This window comes from Delphinus delphis, chromosome 2 (assembly GCF_949987515.2).
Source record: "Delphinus delphis chromosome 2, mDelDel1.2, whole genome shotgun sequence".
Classification (NCBI taxonomy): domain Eukaryota; kingdom Metazoa; phylum Chordata; class Mammalia; order Artiodactyla; family Delphinidae; genus Delphinus; species Delphinus delphis.
The window spans coordinates 27,556,945-27,580,637 of record NC_082684.1 but is presented as its reverse complement, the minus strand read 5'-3'; the positions used below and the strand labels follow the sequence as shown (position 1 = coordinate 27,580,637).

The 23,693-nt window shown below is 45.2% G+C and overlaps 1 protein-coding gene across 1 annotated transcript in view; it reads left to right on the top strand.

The window, feature by feature from the left end:
- The window catches only part of FLVCR2 (FLVCR choline and putative heme transporter 2), a 63,831-nt gene that overhangs the window by 7,958 nt on the left and 32,180 nt on the right, over positions 1–23,693 (top strand). Inside the window, exon 2 of the mRNA XM_060004162.1 lies at positions 22,647–22,788. Coding sequence (XP_059860145.1) covers positions 22,647–22,788 — 142 coding nt within the window. The remainder of the gene's footprint in view (positions 1–22,646; positions 22,789–23,693) is intronic.

The following is a 23,693-nucleotide window of genomic DNA, read 5'->3' as shown; positions in this document are numbered from 1 at the left end:
TTTCTGCAAACCTGAGAACGCAAGGCAGACCAAATTTGCAACGTTTTAACCAACTGTGTTTTTTTTTTTTTTACATCTTTATTGGAGTATAATTGCTAAACCAACTGTGTTTTTATACACTAACAATGAAAAATCCACAAAGGAAATTAAGGAAACAATTCCATTTACAGTAGCATCCAAAAAAATACCTAGGAATCAGTTTAACCAAGGAGGTGAAAGACTTGTATGCTGAAAACTATAAAATGTTACTGAAAGAAATTAAAGAAGTCACAGACAAATGGTAAAACATCTGTGTTCGGATTGGAAGACCTAATATTGCTAAGATGTCAATACTAGGCAAAGCAGTCTATAAATTCAGTGCAATCACTATCAAAATCCTGATGATGTTTTTCACAGATGAAGAAAAATGCATCCTAAAATTCATGTGGAAGTTTAAGGGATGCTGAATAGCCAAAACAATTTTGGAAAAGAATCACAAAGTTGGAGGTCTGACACTTCTTGATATCAAAACTAATAACAAAGCTACAGTAATCACGATAGTGTGGTATCAGCATAAAGACAAACAGAGAGACCAAAGGAATAGAGAGTCCAGAAATAAACCCTCACATATATATGGTCAAATGGTTTTTAACGAGGGTGTCAAGACCATTCCAAGAGGAAAAGGACAGCCTTTTTAAAAAAATACACTTTACTTTTTAGAGCAGTTTTAGGTTCACAGCAAAATTAAGAGGAAGGTAAAGAGATTTCTTACATACTCCCTACACCCCCTTCTGGTGTAGTCTCCCCCATTTTCAACACCCCCACCAGAGTGGTGCGTTGGTTACAATTGATGAACCTACATGGACACATAATTATCACCAGTCTCTTCAACAGATGGTATTGGGAAAAACTACAAAACTCTTGGAAGAAAACATAAGGAAAAAGCTTCATGATAATAGATTTGGCAGTGATGGCAGTGATTTCTTGGATGTGATACTAAAAGTGTCAGCAACAACAGCAAATAATTGGACTACATCTAAATTAAAAGCTTTTGTGCATCAGAGGACACTATCGATAGCGTGAAAAGGCTGTCCATGGAATGGGAGAAAATATTTGCAAATTGTATATCTGATACGGGGTTAATAGCCAGACTATATAATGAATTCCTGCAGCTGAACAACAACAGAAACACAACCCAATTGAAACATGAGCCAAGGACTTGAATAGGTATTTCTCCCCCCAAAAAAGATACATAGACGGTCAATAGGCACATGAAAAGAAGCTCAACATTAGGGAAATGCAAATCAAAACTACGATGAGGTGCTACTTCATACCTCTTAAGACAGTTATCAGTAAGAAAAAAGAAAAAGAAAAAAGTAAGAAGTGTCGGCAAGAATGTGGAGAAATTGGAACCCTGGTGCATTGCCGATGGGAACGTAAAATGGTGCAGTCACATGGAAGACAGTATGGCATTTCCTCAAAAAATTAAAAATAGAATTACCATATATTTAGCATTTCTACTTCTGGGTAGTTACCCAAGAGAATCGAAAGCAGGAACTTGAACAGATACTTGTACACCCATGTTTATAGCATCGTTCTTCACAATAGCTGAAAGGTGGGAGGATCCCAAGTGTTCATCTATGGGTGATTGCTAAAATATGGAATATACATATGATAGAATATTATTCATTCTTGAAAGGGAATTCTGACACGTGCTACACGTGGCTGGACCTTGAAGACGTCATGCTGAGTCACATAAGGTAGTCACAAAAAACAGATACTCTGTGATTCTACCTGCCTTTGGGCTGTCTTTTTTTCTGACACCAGTCAATTCTTCACTTTTCTAACAGCAGCTGGCTGTCCTACAATTCAATTCAGTTCAACTCTGACACTAATGACTTAGTGCAGACCCCACAAGTTAAGAGCTCAGTCCCGTAAGACTGTCTCCATCTGCAAGTCCTGGGGGCCACCCAGACTTCTGACTGACTAGCTGTAAGTTGGGGGTTCCCACGAGCCCTACTCAGATTCTGTAATTTGCTAGAATGGCTCAGGGAACTCAAGTAAGCACTGTTTTTCTTGGTTTATTATAAAGTCTACAAGTCAGGAACAGCCAAATGGAGGAGATAGATGCCAGAGCCTCTGTGGGCCACCCTCCCAGCACTTTGATATGATGGGTTCACCAGCCTGTAAGCTCACCGAATTTCCTTGTTCAAGAGTTTTTCTAGAGCTCAATTTCCAGTTCCCTTTTGCTTCTCAGGGGTGGGGGGAGGGTGGGGCTGAAAGTTCCCAAACTTTATCACTTGGTCTTCTGGAAACCACCTCCATCCTGAGGCTCTAGAGGGGTCCCACTCTAAGTCACCTCATAGCCTAACCTCAGGTGTGACGGAAACAGGATCCTTATGAATAACAAAGGACAGTCCTTGGAAACAGGATCCTTATGTGTAACAAAGGACAGTCCTATCACTCAGGATATGCCCAGGGTTTAGAGCTCTGTGCCAGGAACCAGAAATGAAGACCAAATATATTTTTATTATACCACAGGTAATCTCGAGTAATCAAATTCATAGAGACAAGATGTCTAATGGTGGTTGGGGGGCTGGGGGAGGAGGGAATGAGGAGTTAGTGTTTACTGGGTACAGAGTTTCAGTTTGGGAAGATGCATGGAGGTGGTGGTTGCACGATGATGTGATGTACTTAATGCCACTGAAGTGTACAGCTAGAAATGATTAAAGCAGTAAATGTCATGCTATGTGTATATTTTACCACTGGCACCAAAAACAGAAAGATACACTGCTTGGGAGGTGTTCCCTCTGACTGGGTACCTGGATAACTGCTCACCCCTGCCGTCATCTCCTCAGTCTGTGCGCTGGAGGAAAGCAGTCCTTGCCCTTCTGTGTGCTTCCTGAGTTTCTGTGGATACTGGCCTTTTTTTTTTCTAGGGTTTGTGTCTCCCCCTCTTCCTCCACCTCCTCTTCCTACTAAATGGGAAACTTGTCAAAGGACTGGAACCTTGACTAATACATCTCTCCCATATGTCAAGGCTCTGGGCATAACAGGTGCTTAAAAATGGATGGACAAATTAATAAACAGGTATTCCTTTCCTGAAAGGAATTAAGGTGACCACTCAGTTAGCTGAGAGCTCAGGTGGTTGCAGGAAGGGACTCTCATGCCTGGATTGTCTTTCTGACGTGACTCGATCTTACTCCTTCAGTGGAAAAAGCTATTCATTCCTTACGGGGTGCCTTGAACTCTGCTGGACCCAGGGTGGTTGAGAACACATCTTTAGCTCTGCTGTGTACCCTTGGACAAGACCCTTAACTTTTCTAACTTTCGGCTTCTTCTTTTGTAAGATGGAGATAATATTGGCTCCTGCAGTAGTGGAGGAGAGGAGTAAATGAGACAGTAAGTGGAGGGCACTTAGCCAGCAGAGTTTGTCTGCTAAATGAAGAACAGATGCTGTCCCTACTATATCATCAATAAAGGTAATTGGCCACTGATCTAGAAGGAGAGGCCAACACTTAACTGCTCCCAGTACCACCGTGTGGCAGGCTTAAGGGTACATGTGCACAGGACATTCAGGGGTCACAGCGTGTGGGAGGGAGGACACACCCCAGAGTGAGTGTAGCGGGGAGCCAGCGGGACTGCTTCCCTGAGGAGGTGATGGTTATGAGCCGATTCTCAACAAGCGAAGTGACCAGGAGTTGGGTGAATAGGGGAAGCTGGGCCTTTCTGGAAGTTTCCAGGCAGTATCTTGATGGAGACTTGTTCCTCTTGAGAGCTGCTCAAACTAAGAGCTGTGCTGGTGCCGGAAGACGGTGTTATCTTCCCAGTATGTGGTTGATGAGACCGGTTGTCTGTGGTGAAGATTTTGGGGTCTTAGGGATGACATAGGTACTGGGCCAGTTCCCGTCCCTGCACATCAGACCTTAGTCTTACAAACCTAAGACTCTACTGAAGGAAGTGGGGTGCCCAGGCTTATCAGGTGGACACAGCTGTTTTCCACTGCCTGATTCTTGATCTTTATCCAACAACGCTGTTAACAGGATGTCCTTCCCTTGCCTTCACCTCCCCCAACCCCCAACATCAAACAGCCCCATGCGAATTGGTTAGCTCCCCATCGGGGATGACGAAGAACTATAGGGCTAAGGCGAAAGCGGGTGTTTCCTCTTCTTTCTTCTCTGTCTCCTGACTTCCATCTAGCACCATCCCAAACTTAACCCAAGGGAGCATCTCCTTTCTCTCTGTTCTTCAGGACGGAGGCCTTTGTCTTTGCTGAGTCATTCAGAGGTCGGAGGTCTCCTGCAGGTTCTGGAAGCCCATCCTGGCTCTTCTGCCTCCCCACCTTATTCCAGGCATCTCTCCTTTAGTAGGCTTTGCAAAAACTGTAGCTTGGCCTCTGAGCCCCACACAGTTCAAGATGAGGTCTTGCCCCAGCGGAAGGGCAGAGAGCACCAGCACCATGTGTGTTTGCGGGACGGGGATGGGAGGTAGGGCTGGCCCTCACTTGCTTACCAACTTCTCGGGATTAGACAGTGTGCCTCGCAACCACAAGTGGAGCGGTGTTTGCTTTGGCTCCCATCCGATTCTTTCTCTAGAGAGGAGATGAACACAAGCTCTTTACAGTTCCAGGAGATCCCTTTTGACTAGACAACCCTGCCGGCTCCAGAAGGGAGGGGGCACGGAAGCTGGAGCAAGGTTGCAGGTTATTTTTCTTCCTTTTTGTTTTTTTTTCCTTTTCCTCTCCCCTGGAAGTTCCTGATTTCTGCTCCATGTTGCGGTGTTGGCATGGCCGGGACTCCCATGCTGGCCCTGGAAGCTGCTGTCTGCGCTCAGGGCCATTTGCTGTGCCCATCAACTCAGAAATATAGGAAGTGAGCCTCCATGAGTCATGGCGTTAAAGCAGGGTCCGTCGCAATGGGCTGTTTGTTTGGGGTGGTGGCTGCCCTTTGAGCAATCCTCGCCTCCTCAGACCTTTGTCCCGAGCTTCCTGTTTGGGGCTGGACATGTTTGTGGAGCCACTCGATGAACTCAGGGGCCGGTTGCTTCTCTACCGAGGAGCTAGGCAGGAGCACACACTGGTCCCACCATCTGTCCCTGCCTGGGATGCCGAGGGAAGCCAGCAGCTGAGAATTAGCTCTTGATTTCTGTCCTTGGGGCAGTGGAGGTCAGTTGTCTCTAAGTGTGCTCCATGAACTACCAGCACCACCTGGGGTGTTTGTTAGAAATGCAGATGCCTGGGCACCGGGGCAGATTCAAGGAATTAGCCTCTCCAGGGTGGAGCTCAGGAATCTGTGGTTTTGATTATCTGCCAGGGATTGTAATGCGCCCTGAAGTTGGAGAACTCCTGGTGTGGGAGCCATGAGACCCTGACCCGGCTCTGTTGACCCCCGTATTTGGGGCCTCTGGCTAGACACCTGCTCTCTTTGGGCATCAGCTTACCTATTCTGTAATAAGGAAGCCGGCCTCACAGGATGGACACTAAAGTCAAAGGGGTTGCGAAAGTTCCTGAACCAGATGAGTCTCCGCAGACATTCCCTGAAGGCACATCCGTCTTCTCCCTCCCCGCCAGACTCCAGAATCTCTGGATTCTGGGCCTTTCTTTCATCCCAGCTGCTGTCCTGGGAATATTTGCTGACAGATCCTCTTCCCTGACACCATAGGTCAGGAACTTAAGCAGACTTGCCTGTCCAGTCTCTGCTGATGAGTTAGGTTGGGGCTGACATCACCACCCTTCTAGAAATAGGTCACCCCCCTAAAGACCTTGCTCATAGAACACAGGCCGGAAGAGGCCACATGCCTGGCACGTGGTGGGGACTGAGAACATGTGAATGGAAAGATGGACGACTGGTGTCCTGGTTTTATGCTTTGGGGAATGGTCTTCTCATTGCTGACGGAAGATTCCAGAGCATGTTCTGTGATTGTCATCAAGTAACATGTCAGCTGTGGCCTCGGGAGGATGGTGGTGGTGGGTGGGGGAAGAGTGCAGCTTGACCCAACCCTCTTACTAATCTTTTTCACCTTTTATGTGTAAGTGGGCCTCCTGAGAAAATCCCCTCCACCTGCTTCCTCAACTCTATGGCCTTGGAAGCAGGTCCTCAGGAGGAGCTGCAGGTGGTAGAGCTCCTCCCTCTTTCGGGCTGGCTGACTTGAGGGGGTAAGGCCTGGGAAGACCGGGCCACCAAGAGACATTCTCGGCCTCTGGCCTTGGGACAGGCATCTTGACAATGGTTTGCTTTATTTGTGGAGCAAGGAGAGTCCTCCTTGGGAATGTTTGGTTCTCTCAAGGCTACTGTGGGGGGTAGGAAGTTGTGTCTGCAGGGCCCAGCTCACCAGTGTAAGTTTGTTGAGAGACTCCCAGGGACATTGATGTTCTCTCCACTCATTGCACTGCCTCTGACTCACTGTCCAGAAAGAACTCTGGTAAGAGGTACAGAGTAACTGTTAGCCATTTTATGATGACCCAGATGCATCTCTCAGTTACATAACAAACCCCATTGCAAAGGACCCCATCAGACCCTGGTTCATCTTGGGTCTCAGACCACGTCTTCTTGGGCTGCGTGGCTGCTTGGTGGCTCGTCGTGGCTCAGCAAAGCTCTGTGGGAAGAGAGCAGGGCTGCGAATGGGACCATCAGAAGTCCCGATGTTACCTCGCTGCTGATCTACTCTGTAACTTCAGCAAGTTGAGCCAACTCAGTTACAAGATGGAGAAAAGGCCGGTCCCCTCCCAGGCTCTGTGCGTCTCCTGTGCTGTGGGCATCCGGCTCGTCATCACTGGATGGTTTTGAGACTCAGTTTATATGCTGGGCGTGCAGGTGCCTTGAAAACTGAAATTTTGTGCAAATGTGGGCTTTTACGTGCCCGTAAAAAAAAAGAAAAAAGGACTCTGGACTTGCCTCGTGACACTCAGAGAGTGCGAGGGCTTCCTGTACATAAATCAGGTCCTGTCCATCTGGTAAAGAGCCACCTTGGATTCGGGGGCCATGCCCTCGGTTTACAGGGTTCAGCATTCTTGGCTTTAGAGTCAGCTCTTCATTTCAGAAAATGTTCTGGTCGTTCTGGCTGTAGGAACCTCTCCCAGAGCTCCTGGTTTCTGGAGCATCCCTGCTGATGTGGTCCTTTTGACTTGAGCCGTGATGCAGCTCCTAAGGTCCTGGGGACCATTCTAATTCCTTTTGATGCCAAGAAGGGCCTTTTGCCAGAGATAGGCACAAAGCAGCTTTTTAATCTCTGTGTGCCTTGGATGGCTCCTCTCTTCACTGTGGGAAGTGGCAGTGGTGGCAGAGCACAGAACTGACTTAGCCCCTACCGTCAGGAGATGGGTCCCGGGAGCAAGAAGTCTTCTCTTAAGGGCCTGGTGTCCTGATGTTACCACATTTTCTCCCAGGCCCCTTACATTTAGCAAGTGGCACCGACCCATGGTAACAAGTGGGGACTGGTGGGGCTCAGACAGCCCTTGTGACTGTGATAATTGACTTTCCTCTCTCTGGAATTCTTCTCTCTCTCCTTAGGGAAGAGGGGATCCCATTATTTGCCCAAGAACGCTGGCCCTGTATTCTCATGCTACTCCACAAAAATCCAAGTCCTTTACGAGGGTGCCCCCACTGTGGGCCAGATCTCTGTCGCTTGCGAGTAAACCACACAGGCCCCTGGCCATCCAGTCTCTGTTTCTCTTTGAATGCTGCTTGTCCTGGATTGCATCCACTCTGGCCAGCCTCCAGGTGTCTCCCCAGTTGACAGCAGGTAATGGGACAAATGAGAGTCAGTGAATGAAGGCTCTCATCCCCTTGGCTGTCTATCTCATGAGGTACAACCTCAGATTAAGGGCTATACTCTCCATTTACAGGGCCAAGCACTCTGACCTTTATGTCAATTCTTGGGAGCTGTGGTTTCTTTGAGACAGTGCACCACAGCCTTTATTTATTGTTTGAAAAATTTTTATTGAATATCTACTCTGTGCCAACCCACGTTCTGAGCTCTGAGGTTACAGTAGTGAATAGAAAAGTTCCTGAGTTCACACTTAAGAGGAGAGGGATTAGACCGTAAGGCATTACTTATGGAGTGACTAGTGGTGGAAATGTCAGGCCAAGTAGGAGGGGCGATGACCTCATGTATGTAGGTCCTGATTAACTCCCTAAATCCCAGGGCGAGAGCTGATGGCGTTGCGTTCTTGGGGTGGTGGTAGGTATGGGTGATTAATAGTTTTCCTGGTGCAAGGTTTAGATTTCTTTTTCTCTGCAGATCTCTCTGGGATAATGAGGCAGGGGTAGTTGCCTTATGAAGTTGGCTCTTTGGAAAAATCTACTTAGAGCCCAGCCTGTTTCTGGATGTGCACCCTGAAGTGGGTCTGGCTTGTGGTAGCACTTTAAGAAATCACTCTTCCAGGGCCTGCCTGTGAGTAAACCCCCTGGTCTCAGTTTCACCTCTGAAAGTTGGAAGGGGAGAGCTGTCACCAAGAAAGCCCAACCAGACTCAGAAGAAAACTTGGGAGAATTAGAAACATGTTTTGTCACATGAATTACTTTTAGGAATGACAGCTCGTGACATATCAGACAAAGGAAACAGTTCTTCTGGTTTCACCACCTGTCACCAGGCAGGGAGTGGTAAGGTTGAGCGCAGCAACACCACACAAGACATTTGGGTTCATCTGTTGGCTGCTGCGAGCTGGCATCTGGTTGGGAGTTGGTGGAAGTGCCAAAGCATCTGCCTGGAGCTCTTCACTTTCTCCAAAAGTTGGAGAAAGTATGGTCTGCATCTGCCTCTCTGCTGGCCTGGTGATTGGAAAGATGCCCCTCATCTTTCCTCTTCCCCGGCTGAGTCACTGGGGAAGTTCTAGGAGCCTATGGTCGTTGACTGTCAGCTCTGTCGTGAGAGGGACCTTTGGGTGGAGAAGCCGGCAGTGAGGTGGGCGCTTGGGGAAAGGGGAGCAGAGGAGCCTTGGCATATGGTCTCACCTAGACCAGGACTGAGCCTTTGCAGATGTTGTCACAAGGACAATTTCAGGAGGAACACCTACCCTTAAAAGGAGGCATGTGTGCACCAGGAGCCTCTTGAGTTGATGACTGAAAGCAGCAAATTGCTAGTGTGCCCAACTTCTTTGCTGTAGAAGAAACTGGAAATTCTTGAGTTACTTTTGAGCTGCACAGTTCTAAAAGGCTTCTCTTTATTCAGAAGATACTTCCTGATCCCCATCTCTGTTCTTAGCATTGTACTGGGCGCGGGGGGAGGGGGTCACACAAGGAAATGTTAGTCAATGTCTCTGTCCTCACGGTGCTAAAATCTAGCTGGGGAGACAACAAACACCCTACGTGGAAAACAACCAAAAGTCAGCATCGCATGAGAACAAGGAACCCCATAGGGTGTAACTAAGTGGTCAACAAAACAGACTATAGCCGGACACACCTCTCATGGTCACTTCCTCCAATAGCTAGACAAACGGGGGACACTTGAATGATAGAATCGAGTGTGTAAGACTGGAGATGTTGTCAGGTCCCTGAGGCATTTACTTCCGTGAAATTCACCTGTTTCGTCAAGGGGTTTGGAGTCAGATTGCCATGGGCTTGAATCTCAGTTCTGCTATTAGAAGCTGGGTGAACTTGGGCAAGTTACAGTTTTCTCATCTGTAAAAACCAAACCAGAGATAATCCTGACAACTTTAGGGAGTTGTTGGAAGGGATTAAATGAAATAACGTGAAAAATCATTTAGCAACTGCCTAGCACAGTAGGTGCTCATTATGTGTTAGTTTCCTTCCTTCTAGTTTGAATAACAGCCAAGACCTGAACATTCAGCCAAATGGTGAATGGGTCAAACTCTAGTACCCGTGGCCTGAACTTGAAGCCCAGCATAGAACACTTGCTGTTCTATGACCCTGGGCAAGCTACCTAAAGGCTAGTTTTCTCCATTTAAAAATAGGGATTAAAAGAGTGTGTGTATGTGTGTAGCACTTAATAGTGCCTAGGCCAGTAACTGTGGCGTGGCGAGCACAATGGGTCAGCCGTGGTCACTATTCTTACCTTCCCTGGGAAGCAGTGATTACAGGCTGTCCTGATTTCACTAGTGCTCTTCTTGCCTTTCCCTAACCTCTTTACCCCAAAGGACTGAGGAAATCCAAGCTGAGGTTATATAAGCCACGAGCACAATCACAGGTTTGAAGACAAACCCTGTGATTGGGGAGGGACTCTAAGAAAGTCTATATTCAACCAGCTGTGACCCTGCTTCCCAAGTTCTTAGGGACCTAAGCCTAGCCTTTGAAATCCATAAAGCTCTTTCATGGGCGATTTGCCCCCAGGTCAGTGGGATTGTTTTTGTTCCTGAAGGTCTGCTGCCTCCTTAATCCTCAGTTGGCCTTTTTAGAAGAAGCCAAGGGGTTGGATTTGGGAATTTCAAAAATACGATCATGTGAGCAGGCTTTGCGTGCACGTGATTGCCGACTGCGGTGTGTTCCTAGACGCTGCCTGGTGGTCCTGGGTGGCTGGGAGCTTGTCCTCATGATTAAGCTGTAGTTCAAGTTCAGTGTTTCCGTGCCCAGCAGCCACCTCGCTCTCCTTGCTTCTTTCTGGGGCATCCAAGCCTCAGTCCCAGGACTGCCCTCTGAGCCTCCTCCACATCCAAAGTTGGCTTTCCTGCCATGTACCTTCACTCTAACGGAGACCCACATTGGGGATCCTGGAACCTTTGTTTGTGCATCATTTTACCCAAATTAGTTATTCTTCAGTCACTGAGGTGTAGTGTTTTCACTGAGGTGTAAACACACGTCTAAGTTTACCTGGCGCTGGCCAATAGGAGCAGAACTATGTAGCGAGTGTGCACCACTTGCCTAGCAGCACCACTTCGTGGTGTTTAAATGCGCACAGCAGGGTGTAGGGATGGGCCGTGAGTGTTGAAGTCACTTCCGAGCGCTGTGTATAATTCCCACGTGGACGTGGGCCTGGGAGACAGGTTGTAGTGGTGGCCTCCCTGCTGGTGGCCCCGATGGCCACGCCTGAGGTACCAGTGTCCAGACACGCAGCCCCAGGAGAGGGTGGGCGCGTTTTGTATGGGATGGAAATTAGACATACTATAATTGTAGCACATTTTAGTGCCCATAAATTCTGCATGGACTTAAGTGACCCTTTATATAGTCACATTTTCATACATTTGCCTATGTAGCTAAGTTTTCCTCAACTGTTGTAGTCTGTGACACTTAGCGTCTGATTAATCTTTAGATCATTAAGATCCTTGCTAGTGTACATAGACATGTATAGATACACACCTGTATGTGGTCACCCATCACATAGAAACACCCTTGTGAGGGTGGCATCCTGCCGTGTGCTTAACGTTGCTCATAGGGGTTGGTCAGCTTTGAGCAAACATGGTGTGTGGAAATCTAGGTTGAACCCAAATTTATCTTTCATGTGGTGCTGATTTTAAAACAACCCCCAATGATGTTTTTTTAAATAGCATACTTTCTCTGAGAGTCTTGTCTAGATTTAAATTTCCAACGACATCTTTCCCCAGATCTGGGCTCATGGCTAATCTGGAAGGGTAGTGACGTTTTCCTGACATGCCAGTTAACTGCAGCCCATTCATTCGGTACCCATTTATCGAGTAAACTCCTTTTGTGTTTACCAGGCACCAGACTAGTGTCACAAATAAGGTTGAAAACCAAAGGATTAGAGGAGTTAGGGCAAGGAGATCAAGCCTCACTAGCATGACCAAGGAAAACTCAGTGAAGGAACTGAGGGTGAGATGGGCTCTAAAAGACTCAAGGAGAGAGACCTTTGCAAGCAATGAGTCTGCTGGGATAAAGGTTGAGACCAGTCGATGAAAGGTTGGACTTGTGAATCATCCAGTCCGGGGACATCCAGGGAAGCAGATGGAGGTGGGACGGGATGTGAAGAAAGCTAAGAACAGCAGGCTGAGGGGTGTGGATGTGGTCCTCCCTGGGAGAGGGCTGGCTCCTTGAGGGTCCTTGAGCAGGACCGCGTGGTCAGAGCAGCGCCGAGGAAGGTGCCCCTGAACACGCTATGCAGGCTGGTGGGAGAGAGGTCACATCATCTGAAAGGGGGCGGGGAGCTGATGCAATGTGGACGTCCAAGGACGGCGGGGGAGGGTCGGACAGCGTGGTTGTGAGAGGGCAGAGGCCAGGGGGCTGAGAGATGAGAAAGGGCAGAGAGAATGAGCAGAGAAGGATGAGGAGAGCCAGGGCAGGTGTCTGTGGGGCTGCCATCGGTCAACCAAGCACATCTTGTTTGTCCCAGTGGCCTCTCCTCCCCTGCCTGTCGCCATTGCTGGGGGAGAGCGTGCGGGGTGGGAGAGGCAGGCTTGCAGAAGAGGAGTGAGCCCTCCTGGTGTAAAGCGTTCTGCAGAGTAGTCCACTACTAGTCCTACTCAGTAGTCCTAGTGAGTAGGGCTCACTAGGCGTCAGAGCACCCCCCTGAGCTAGAGGGTGTGAAGTAGGCAGTACCTTCCTTTGTGAATTAGGAAATAGGCACAAAGAGGGGAATTAACGTGCCCATGCCAGACATCTCCTAACTGGCAGAGCTGGTGTGTGAACGCACACCTTTCTGAACTTGGAGCCCTAGGCCTTAACCACTGTGTAGACTGACGACATGTCTGAGGGATGTTGGGGTGGAAAGGAGGAAGGGGGAGGGGTTCACTTCAAAATGAACAATGTTCACTGTTAAAATGAACCACATGGGTGTGAGCTCCTTGAGGAGCATGGTGACCCTCCGATTAGGTCATAAGGAGACCAACTTTGAAGCAAGCCTTCAAGCCCAGGAGCTTTGCTGCAGGGAAAGCTGCTGGCCCAGTAAGGGGACATTTTTGACCCTTGACGCCAGAAAGCCAGCTGTTGGGAGTCCTGAAATGCAAGAGACATGCCACCCTGATCGGGTGACTGTGCCCAGGGGGAAGGAATGAGGCAATGGGGACCCAGCCATGGGGCTGAGAGTGGGCGCATCTTTCTCTGATCAGCAGGCATGCCTGGGGCAGGAATGGACCGAGGAGGAATGAGGTTGGGCGGGTGAGAACCTGCTTGCTGATGTGGTTGCCTCCTACCAAGATGAGCAGGATCCTGCTGGCCAATACCTGGGTCTGGAGGATGAGGTGCCTGGGACCCTGGAAGAGGGTTCAGATGGGGACCAGTGGTCTGTCCTTGTTCCAGTGGACTAAGCGCTCACCATGGTGTTGACGCAGAGCTCCCTGCCTTTTGTGAAAGCCCCAGGGTCTTCCTTTGATGGTCTGGGCATGTTCATGACCAGGCAGCACTGGGAGGGCAGCTTTTTGCATGGATTCAGTTGTGACTTGGGGCTTTGCAGGGGTGCGCCACATGGATGGTGTTGGGGACAGTAGTTCTGTGGATCTCAGAGCCAACATAACACGTGTTGTGTTGTGTTGTTGGTCAAGTGTGGGCATCTTACCCCAGATGCAGCCTAGTGGTTTCTGGGTTTATTTTGGCTCTGCCGAGTGCGTGAGCTGGAGTGACAAGTGATGCATGACACAGAGTACGGCTTCTTCCTGTCACCCGAAGCCCTCAGGCTGCACAGGCATGTTTTTAACTGTGACATTTGCTCTGGAAGTGCTCGTGACCGCTGCTATTGCAACAGTGTTTAAATATCACCCTTGAGTTTGCAGAAAGGGCAAAAATCAAATCGAAAACAAAAATTGAGTATCCCAGTCTGCCTCTCCATCCTTTATTCACCCCATTTTGGTAAAACATCTTCTTTTGGGGTGAAGTGAACCATTGTGATTAGGCTCATAGGCTCTGAAGAGCGGAGACTGTCTGTGTATTGTGTATTTTGCTCCTGACTGTATTTTGTTGAGGAGGATAAAACTACAGAACAAATGCTGGGGCATAAGGCAAGTCAAAACCAGTTAATGGTGATTTTCAATCCCTTACATTCATAGTCTGGGTCTTTGTTTTTTTGTGAGTGTGAGAAAGGTACGGATCCCACCCTTGGGAGCAGCATTCCATCAACTCTTTAAATGATTCTTGTCCAGACTTGGGCTGTGGGTCTCTGGTTTTTACCCTGGTGGTGTTTTATCAAATGCGAGACAGAACTCAAAGGAGTGAAAATACAGGCTTCCGTGTTGACTAGTGTCACACCAGTAGCATTTCCTGGTAGGCAGGAGGTGAGCTGGAGCCTGGAGTCAGACAGAACTTGTTTAGGAGACCAGCTCTTCTGCTACCCGCCTGTGTGCACATAGGCTGGCTGGGTGCCCACCCCCAGTTTTTCTCATTTTTGTCTTTGTTGCAAAAGTTCATGGGCTGAATGAAAAAGATAAACTCTATTAGATACCCAGTGCCTAGTAGATGCACAAAAACCAGTCAGCCATTCTGCCCTCTTCCCAGTCCCCCATGTACCCATTTTCTGCCCTTACCAATGAGAGGACAATGTGGTTTGTAGAAAGAATGTGGTCCTTAGTGGGCAGACCCGTGTATTTCTGCCAGCTTTGCGTAGACAAGACCTTCCACCAACGTCCATCTGTCTGTCTGTCCAGCCAGCCAACATCACTGAGTTCCTGCTAAGGGACAGACTCAGGAACTAGGAGCTGGGTATAGAGCTGTGCACGATCACTGAACACAGCTCTCAAGAAGTAGGAAAAAATATGCTCTGAAAAAAACAGAAGAGGCAGCAGCTTACAGTCCAATCCCTATGTTTTGGTTTCCACACTGGGCATGAAAGTACTGCCAAAGCCGATTTCCTCCTGGAGAAAAGTCACCGTGGGATGGCGTCGATATATTTGAAGTGATGAGAGGGAAGAACCTACAACCAAGAGTACTCTACCCAGCAAGGATCTCATTCAGATTTGATGGAGAAATCAAAAGCTTTATAGACAAGCAAAAGCTAAGAGAATTCACCACCAAACCAGCTCTACAACAAATGGTAAAGGAACTTCTCTAACTGGGAAACACAAGAGAAGAAAAGGACCTACAAAAACAAACCCAAAACAATTAAGAAAAAGGTAACAGGAACAAACATATCGATAATTACGTTAAATGTGAATGGATTAAATGCTCCAGCCAAAAGACACAGATTCATTGAATGGATACAAAAACAAGATCCATAAATATGCTGTCTACAAGAGACCCACTTCCGACCTAGGGACACATACAGACTGAAAGTGAGGGGATGCAAAAAGATATTCCATGCAAATGGAAATCAAAAGAAAGCTGGAGTAGCAATACTCATATCAGTTAAAATAGACTTTAAGTTAAAGAATGTTACAAGAGACAAGGAAGGACACTACACAGGATCAATCCAAGGAGAAGATATAACAATTATAAATATATATGCACCCAACATAGGAGCACCTCAATACATAAGGCAAATGCTAACAGCTATAAGAGAGGAAATCGACAGTAACACAATAATAGTGGGGGACTTTAACACCTCACTTACACCAATGGACAGATAATCCAGACAGAAAATTAATAAGGAAACACAAGCTTTAAATGACACAATAGACCAGATAGATTTAATTGATATTTATAGGGGATTCCATCCCAAAACAGCAGATTACACTTTCTTCTCAAGTGCACATGGAACATTCTCCAGGATAGATCACATCTTGGGTCACAAATCAAGCCTCGGTAAATTTAAGAAAATTGAAATCATATCAAGCATCTTTTCTGAGCAATATGCTATGAGATTAGAAAACAGTTGCAGGGAAAAAAGCGTAAAAAACACAAACACATGGAGGCTAAATAATATGTTACTAAATAACCAAGAGATCACTGAAGAAATCAAGGAGGAAATCAAAAATACCTAGAGACAAATTACAATGAAAACACGACAATTCAAAACCTATGGGATGCAGCAAAAGCAGTTCTAAGAGTGAAGTTTATAGCAATACAAGCCTACCTCAAGAAACAAGAAAAAAGCTTCCCTGGTCGTGCAGTGGTTAAGAACCTGCCTGCCAATGCAGGGGACACAGGTTGAAGCCTTGGGCCAGAAAGATCCCACATGCCATGGAGCAAATAAGCCCGTGCGCCACAACTACTGAGCTTGTGCTCTAGAGTCCGTGAGCCACAACTACTGAGCTTGTGTGCCACAACTACTGAAGCCTGCTCACCTAGAGCCCGTGCTCCACAACAAGAGAAGCCACCACAATGAGAAGCCCTTGCACTGCAAGGAAGAGTAGCCCTCGCTTGCTGCAACTAGAGAAAGCCTGTGCACAGCAGCAGACCCAATGCAACCAAAAATAAATAATTAAAAAAAAAAAACAAGAAAAATCTCAAACAATCTAACCTTATATCTAAAGGAACTAGAGAAAGGAGAAAAACAAAACCCAAAGTTAGTAGAAGGAAAGAAATCATAAAGATCAGAGCAGAAATAAATGAAATAGAAACAAGGAAAACAATTTAAAAGAAAAAAAGATCTTGCTGTGATTCATGTCAAAGAGTGTTCTTCCTGTGTTTTCCCCTAAAAGGTTTTTTTTTTTTTTGTGATACGCGGGCCTCTCACTCTTGTGGCCTCTCCCGTTGCAGAGCACAGGCTCTGGATGTGCAGGCTCAGCAGCCATGGCTCACGGGCCTAGCCGCTCCGTGGCATGTGGAATCTTCCCGGACTGGGGCACGAACCCGTGTCCCCTGCATCGGCAGGCGGACTCTCAACTACTACGCCACCAGGGAAGCCCCTCCTAAGAGTTTTATAGTGTCTGGTGTTACATTTAGTTCTTTAATCCATTTTGAGTTTATTTTTGTGTATGGTGTTAGGGAGTGTTCCGTGTAGCTGTCCAGTTTTTGCAGCACCAATTATTGAAGAGACTGTCTTTTCTCCATTGTATATCCTTGCCTCCTTTGTCATAAATTAGTTGACCATAGGTGTATGGGTTTATCTCTGGGCTTTCTATCCTGTTCCGTGGATCTATATTTCTGTTTTTGTGCCAGTAGCATATTGTCTTGATTACTGTAGCTTTGTAGTATAGTCTGAAGTCAGGGAGTCTGATTCCTCCAGATCCTTTTTTTTTCCCCTCAAGATTACTTTGTCTATGTGGGGTCTTTTGTGTCTTCATATAAATTTTAAGATTTTTTGTTCTAGTTCTGTAAAAAATGCCATTGGTAATTTGATAGGGATTGCATTGAATCTGTAGATTGCTTTGGGTAGTAGAGTCATTTTCACAATATTGATTCTTCCAATCCAAGAACATGGTATATCTCTCCATCTGTTTGTACCATATTTAATTTCTTTCATCAGTGTCTTATAGTTTTCTGCATACAGGTATTTTGTCTCCTTAGGAAGGTTTAATCCTAAGTATTTTATTCTTTTTGTTGCAGTGGTAAATGGGAGTGTTTCCTTAATTTCTCTTCCAGATTTTTCATCATTAGTGTATAGGAATACAAGAGATTTCTGAGCATTAATTTTGTATCCTGCTACTTTACCAAATTCATTAATTAGCTCTAGTTTTCTGGTGGCATCTTTAGGATTCTCTATGTATAATATCATGTCATCTGCAAACAGTGACAGCTTTACTTCTTCTCCAACTTGGATTCCTTTAATTTCTTTTTCTTCTCTGATTGCTATGGCTAAAACTTCCAAAACTATGTTGAATAATAGTGGTGAGAGTGGACAACCTTGTCTTGTTCCTGATCTTAGAGGAAATGGTTTCAGTTTTTCACCATTGAGAATGATTTTGGCTGTGGGTTTGTCATATATGGCCTTTATTATGTTGAGGTAAGTTCCCTCTGTCCCTGCTTTCTGGAGGGTTTTTATCATAAATGGGTGTTGAATTTTGTCAAAAGCTTTCTTGCATCTATTGAGAAAATTACATGGTTTTTCTCCTTCAATTTGTTAATATGGTTTATCACATTGATTGATTTGCGTATATTGAAGAATCCTTGCATTCCTGGAATAAACCCCACTTGATCATGGTGTATGATCCTTTTAATGTGCTGTTGGATTCTGTTTGCTAGTATTTTGTTGAGGATTTTTGCATCTGTGTTCATTAGTGATATTGGCCTGTAGTTTTCTTTGTGACATCTTTGTCTGGTTTTGGTGTCAGGGTGATGGTGGCCTCATCCAATGAGTTTGGGAGTGTTCCTCCCTCTGCTATATTTTGGAAAAGTTTGAGACGGATAGGTGTTAGCTCTTCCCTAAATGTTTGATAGAATTCGCCTCTGAAGCCATCTGGTCCTGGGCTTTTTTTGTTGGAAGATTTTTATTCACAGTTTCAATTTCAGTGCTTGTGACTGGTCTGTTCATATTTTCTATTTCTTCCTGGTTCAGTCTCAGAAGGTTGTGCATTTCTAGGAATTTGTTCATTTCTTCCAGGTTGTCCATTTTATTGCCATAGAGTTGCTTGTAGTAGTCTCTTAGGATGCTTTGTATTTCTGCGGTGTCTGTTGTAACTTCTCCTTTTTCATTTCTAATTTTATTGATTTGAGTCCTCTCTCTCATTTTCTTGATGAGTCTGGCTGAAGGTTTATCAATTTTGTTTATCTTCTCAAAGAACCAGCTTTTAGTTTTATTGATCTTTGCTATTGTTTTCTTTGTCTCTATTCCATTTATCTCTGCTCTGATCTTCATGATTTCTTTCCTTCTACTAACTTTGGGTTTTGTTTGTTCTTCTTTCTCTAGTTCCTTTAGGTGTAGGTTAGATTGTTTATTTGAGATATTTTCTTATTTCTTGAGGTAGGCTTATATTGTTATAAACTTCCCTCTTAGAACTGCTGTTTGCTGCATCCCATAGGTTTTGAATTGTCGTGTTTTCATTGTAATTTGTCTCTAGGTATTTTTGATTTCCTCTTTGATTTCTTCAGTGATCTCTTGGTTATTTAGTAACATATTATTTAGCCTCCATGTGTTTGTGTTTTTTACGCTTTTTTCCCTGCAATTGTTTTCTAATCTCATAGCGTTTTGTTCAGAAAAGATGCTTGATATGATTTCAATTTTCTTAAATTTACCGAGGCTTGATTTGTGACCCAAGATGTGATCTATCCTGGAGAATGTTCCATGTGCACTTGAGAAGAAAGTGTAATCTGCTGTTTTGGGATGGAATCCCCTATAAATATCAGTTAAATCTATCTGGTCTATTGTGTTTAAAGCTTGTGTTTCCTTATTAATTTTCTGTCTGGATTATCTGTCCATTGGTGTAAGTGAGGTGTTAAAGTCCCCCACTATTATTGTGTTACTGTCGATTTCCTCTTTTATAGCTGTTAGCATTTGCCTTATGTATTGAGGTGCTCCTATGTTGGGTGCATATATATTTATAATTGTTATATCTTCTTCTTGGATTGATCCCTTGATCATTGTGTAGTGTCCTTCCTTGTCTCTTGTAACATTCTTTAACTTAAAGTCTATTTTAACTGATATGAGTATTGCTACTCCAGCTTTCTTTTGATTTCCATTTGCATGGAATATCTTTTTGCATCCCCTCACTTTCAGTCTGTATGTGTCCCTAGGTTGGAAGTGGGTCTCTTGTAGACAGTGTGTGTATGGGTCTTGTTTTGTATCCATTCAGTGAATCTGTGTCTTTTGGCTGGAGCATTTAATCCATTCACATTTAACGTAATTATCGATGTGTTTGTTCCTGTTACCTTTTTCTTAATAGTTTTGGGTTTGTTTTTGTAGGTCCGCTTTCTTCTCGTGTGTTTTCTAGTTAGAGAAGTTCCTTTAGCATTTGTTGTAGAGCTGATTTGGTGGTGCTGAATTCTCTTAGCTTTTGCTTGTCTATAAAGCTTTTGATTTCTCCTTGGAATCTGAATGAGATCCTTGCTGGTAGAGTAATCTTGTTTGTAGGTCTTCCATTTCATTGCTTTAAATATATGGTGCCACTCCCTTCTGGCTTGTAGAGTTTCTGGTGAGAAATCCGCTGTTAACCCTATGGGAGTTCCCTTGTATGTTGTCATTTTTCCCTTGTTGCTTTTAATAATTTTTCTTTGTCTTTAATTTTTGTCAATTTGATTACTATGTGTTTCGGCATGTTTCTCCTTGAGTTTATCTGGCCTGGGACTCTCTGCGCTTCCTGGACTTGGGTGACTATTTCCTTTCCCACGTTAGGGAAGTTTTTGACTATAATCTCTTCAAATATTTTCTCGGTTCCTTTCTCTCTCTCTTCTCTTTCTGGTATCTCTCTAATGCGAATGTTGGTGTGTTTAATGTTGTCCCAGAGGTCTCTTAGGCTGTCTTCATTTCTTTTTTTCTTTTTTTTTTTTAACATCTTTATTGGGGTATAATTACTTTACAATGGTGTGTTAGTTTCTGCTTTATAACAAAGTGAATCAGTTATACATATACATATGTTCCCATATCTCTTCCCTCTTGCGTCTGTCTTCATTTCTTTTCACTCTTTTTTTAAAATTCTGTTCTGTGGCAGTGAATTCCACCATTCTGTCTTCCAGGTCACTTATCTGTTCTTCTGCCTCAATTATTCTGCTATGGATTCCTTCTAGTGTATTCTTCATTTCAGTTATAGTATTATCATCTCTGTTTGTTTGTTTTTTAATTCCTCTAGGTGTTTGTGAAACATTTCTTGCATCTTCTTGATCTTTGCCTCCATTCTTTTTCTGAGGTCCTGGATCATCTTCACTATCATTATTTTGAATTCTTTTTTCTGGAAGGTTGCCTGTCTCCACTTCATTTAGTTGTTTTTCTGGGGTTTTATCTTGTTCCTTCATCTGGTACATAGTCCTCTCTGCCTTTTTATTTTGTGTATCTTTCTGTGAATGTGGTTTTTGTTCTACAGGCTGCAGGATTGTAGTTTTTCTTGCTTCTGCTGTCTGCCCTCTGGTGGATTAGGCTATCTAAGAGGCTTGTACATGCTTCCTGATGGGAGGGACTGGTGGTGCTTAGAGCTGGGTGTTGCTCTGGTGGGCAGGGCTCAGTAATAGTTTAATCTGCTTGTCTGCTGATGAGTGGGGCTGAGTTCCCTCCCTGTTGGTTGTTTGGCCTGAGGCGACCCAGCCCTGGAGCCTCCAGGCTCTTTGGTGGGGTGAATGAGGGACTCCGGGATGGCTCATGCCAAGGGGTACTTCCCAGAATTTCTGTTGCCAGTGTCCTTGTCCCTGTGGTGAGCCACAGCTGCCCCCCCGCCTCTGCAGGAGACCCTCCAACACTAGCAGATAGGTCTGTTTCAGTCTCCTGTGGGGTCACTGCTCCTTTCCCCTGGGTCCTTATGCGCACACGACTTAGTGTGTACCCTCCAGGAGTGGAGTCTCTGTTTCCGCCAGTCCTGTCGAAGTCCTGCAATCAAATCCCACTAGCCTTTAAAGTCTGATTCCGGAAATCCTCCTCCCATTGCCAGACCACCATGTTGGGAAGCCTGACGTGGGGCTCAGAACCTTCACTCCAGTGGGTGGACTTCTGTGGTATGAGTGTTCTCCAGTTTTTGAGTTGCCCACCCAGCGGTTATGGGATTTAATTTTATTGTGATTGTGCCCCTCCTACCGTTTCACTGTAACTTCTCCTTTGTCTTTGGATGTGGGGTATCTTTTCTCGTGAGTTCCATTGTCTTCCTGTTGATGATTGTTCAGCAGTTAGTTGTGATTTCTGTGCTCTCGCAAGAGGGAGTGAGCACACGTCCTTCTACTCGGCCATCTTGAACCAATCTCCTCAAATAGTAGATGCTTTAAAGATCAGTTTGATTTGTTGATTGTATACAGTGTACATTGGAACAACCCTGCACCGAGCCTATTGATGATGACTTTTGAGAGTATTTCAGAGCTGAGAATCGCTGGTGACCACTCTGAGTGGCTATAATTGACAGGCTGGAAAACCAATAACGATGATCAGCACATTGGCAGCTGGTGAATGGTGTTGGCCTGAAAGCAAATTGCTTCTCTACCTGCGGTTGCTTTCAGGTTCAATAAAGGAAACATGGGACCTTAACACAAAAGACTTACTCAGTTTCTCTCACTCTTACAATTTGGACCTGGGTATTTCGTGTGTTCTCACACTATTTTCAAATTTCCACCTTGGTATTTTGTGTGGCAGAAGGGTTTGGGGAGTTCTATCACAGCTAGTCACTCCTGAATCAAGGCATTTCTGCCCTCAGAAACACCCAAGGCATGTTATCTCAGGTCACTGGAGTTTGAACTGCAACGCAGATATAAGATGTTTCAGTTTGTTGGGTTGTGTTTGTATATGTATTTATAGCCACTTTGCATGTGCCCATGTCCTGTGTGTATAAATTTATGCAGTTGTGTGACTTCACACCACAGATGCTTTATAAATTACAAAGTTAACTTACACAATGAACTTAAGCTTCTGTGTTCGTAAATGTGGTAGCGACGTTAGGCTTCTGTCTCTCACTGAATGCAAGTTCTTGGGGTTGTAGGGTGTAGAATTTTTCCCTCAGCTGGTCTCTCAGCTCCAGGTGAACAGATACAGTGAAATCAAGAATTTAAATGGCACAAAAAGCAAAACCAGCATTGTTTTACTCTACCATAGAGATGGGAGTATAGGGACCATTCTTCATTAGTTTGTAGCTAGAGAAAAGCCTGTCAGCGTTGAGAACCCCAGCTATAATCGTTTTCACAGACTGTGGTAGTGAGGGTGGTCAAGGGTGTGTGAGTTGAGCTGTCAATCAAAAGAAAGATCTCTGATGTCTTGAGGGGGGAAGCAATCCCTGTTTGAGGTTTAAGAAGGGCTGGAAGTTGGGGATTATGTTTCTAATTAGGAGGATCTTAAATGTGTGCTGTCACCTCTGGGCCATTGATACAACGATTGATTGTCTCTGTCTTCTATAGCTTGGAATTGCCATTGGGTTCTTGGTCCCTCCTGTCTTGGTACCCAACATCAAAGACCAGGACAAGCTTGCCTACCACATCAGCATCATGTTCTACATAATAGCAGGTGTGGCCACTCTGCTTTTCATCCTTGTCATCATCGGTAAGGTCATTAATAGGCTCATGGGGGTCGGGGAGGCAGGGAGGTCCTGCTGACTTGGGTGAGGACCTTGTGACTGTGGCCCTAGAGCAGCATTCTAGGTCCCATGTAATCTATAAAACATATCTATAGAAACTGGAAGCCAGGCTTCCAATGGTCTTCAAACGTTTTAGCCTGAGTAGTTGCTGCCGATTCAGTGCTAGCTGGTCCTGTGTACTTTGTTAGCTGTTCAGTAAAGGTTAGTTGTAATTAACCAGTTCCCCAGTATGACCTCATTAGAATGAATGGGCAGCCTGCTGATCCCCTTGATGAAGCCCTGGTGAGCACTTACGATGTCACAGGCCCTGTGCTGAGTGTGCCTGATCTCACTGACTCCTCAATGGCCCTATAGGGGAGGTACCAGCCCTATAGGGGAGGTACCAGCATCAGTCTCACTTAACCAAGAGGAAACAGTGACTTACGAGGAGATAAGGGAATTATTCAAGATTAGACAGTGAGTGGCAGAGGCTGGATTCCAGCCTAAGGTTGTCTAACTCCATACCCTAAATTTCTGGAACACAAGAAAACAAAATAGGACTGACCCACAAACACTAATGCTCTCATACATTCACCTGGGAATGCCTGGGGCCCACATTTTAAAATGCTTTTTTAAAATGTGTATAAGGTACGCTCATTATGGAAAAAATCTAGAGAATACAAAAAAGCATAAAGAAAAGAATGACCATTAACTTAGCCTTGTACCTGTCAATCCCAGCCACCAGCCCCAGAGAATTAATGATTATTAATATTATTAATATTCTATGTATGTATATGTATGTATATTTAATCATTGAGGTATTTGGTTCATTTATATCCTTTTTTCTCTTCTGAGTGCTATCACATGGGCTGTGATAAATTCAGTAGAGGTT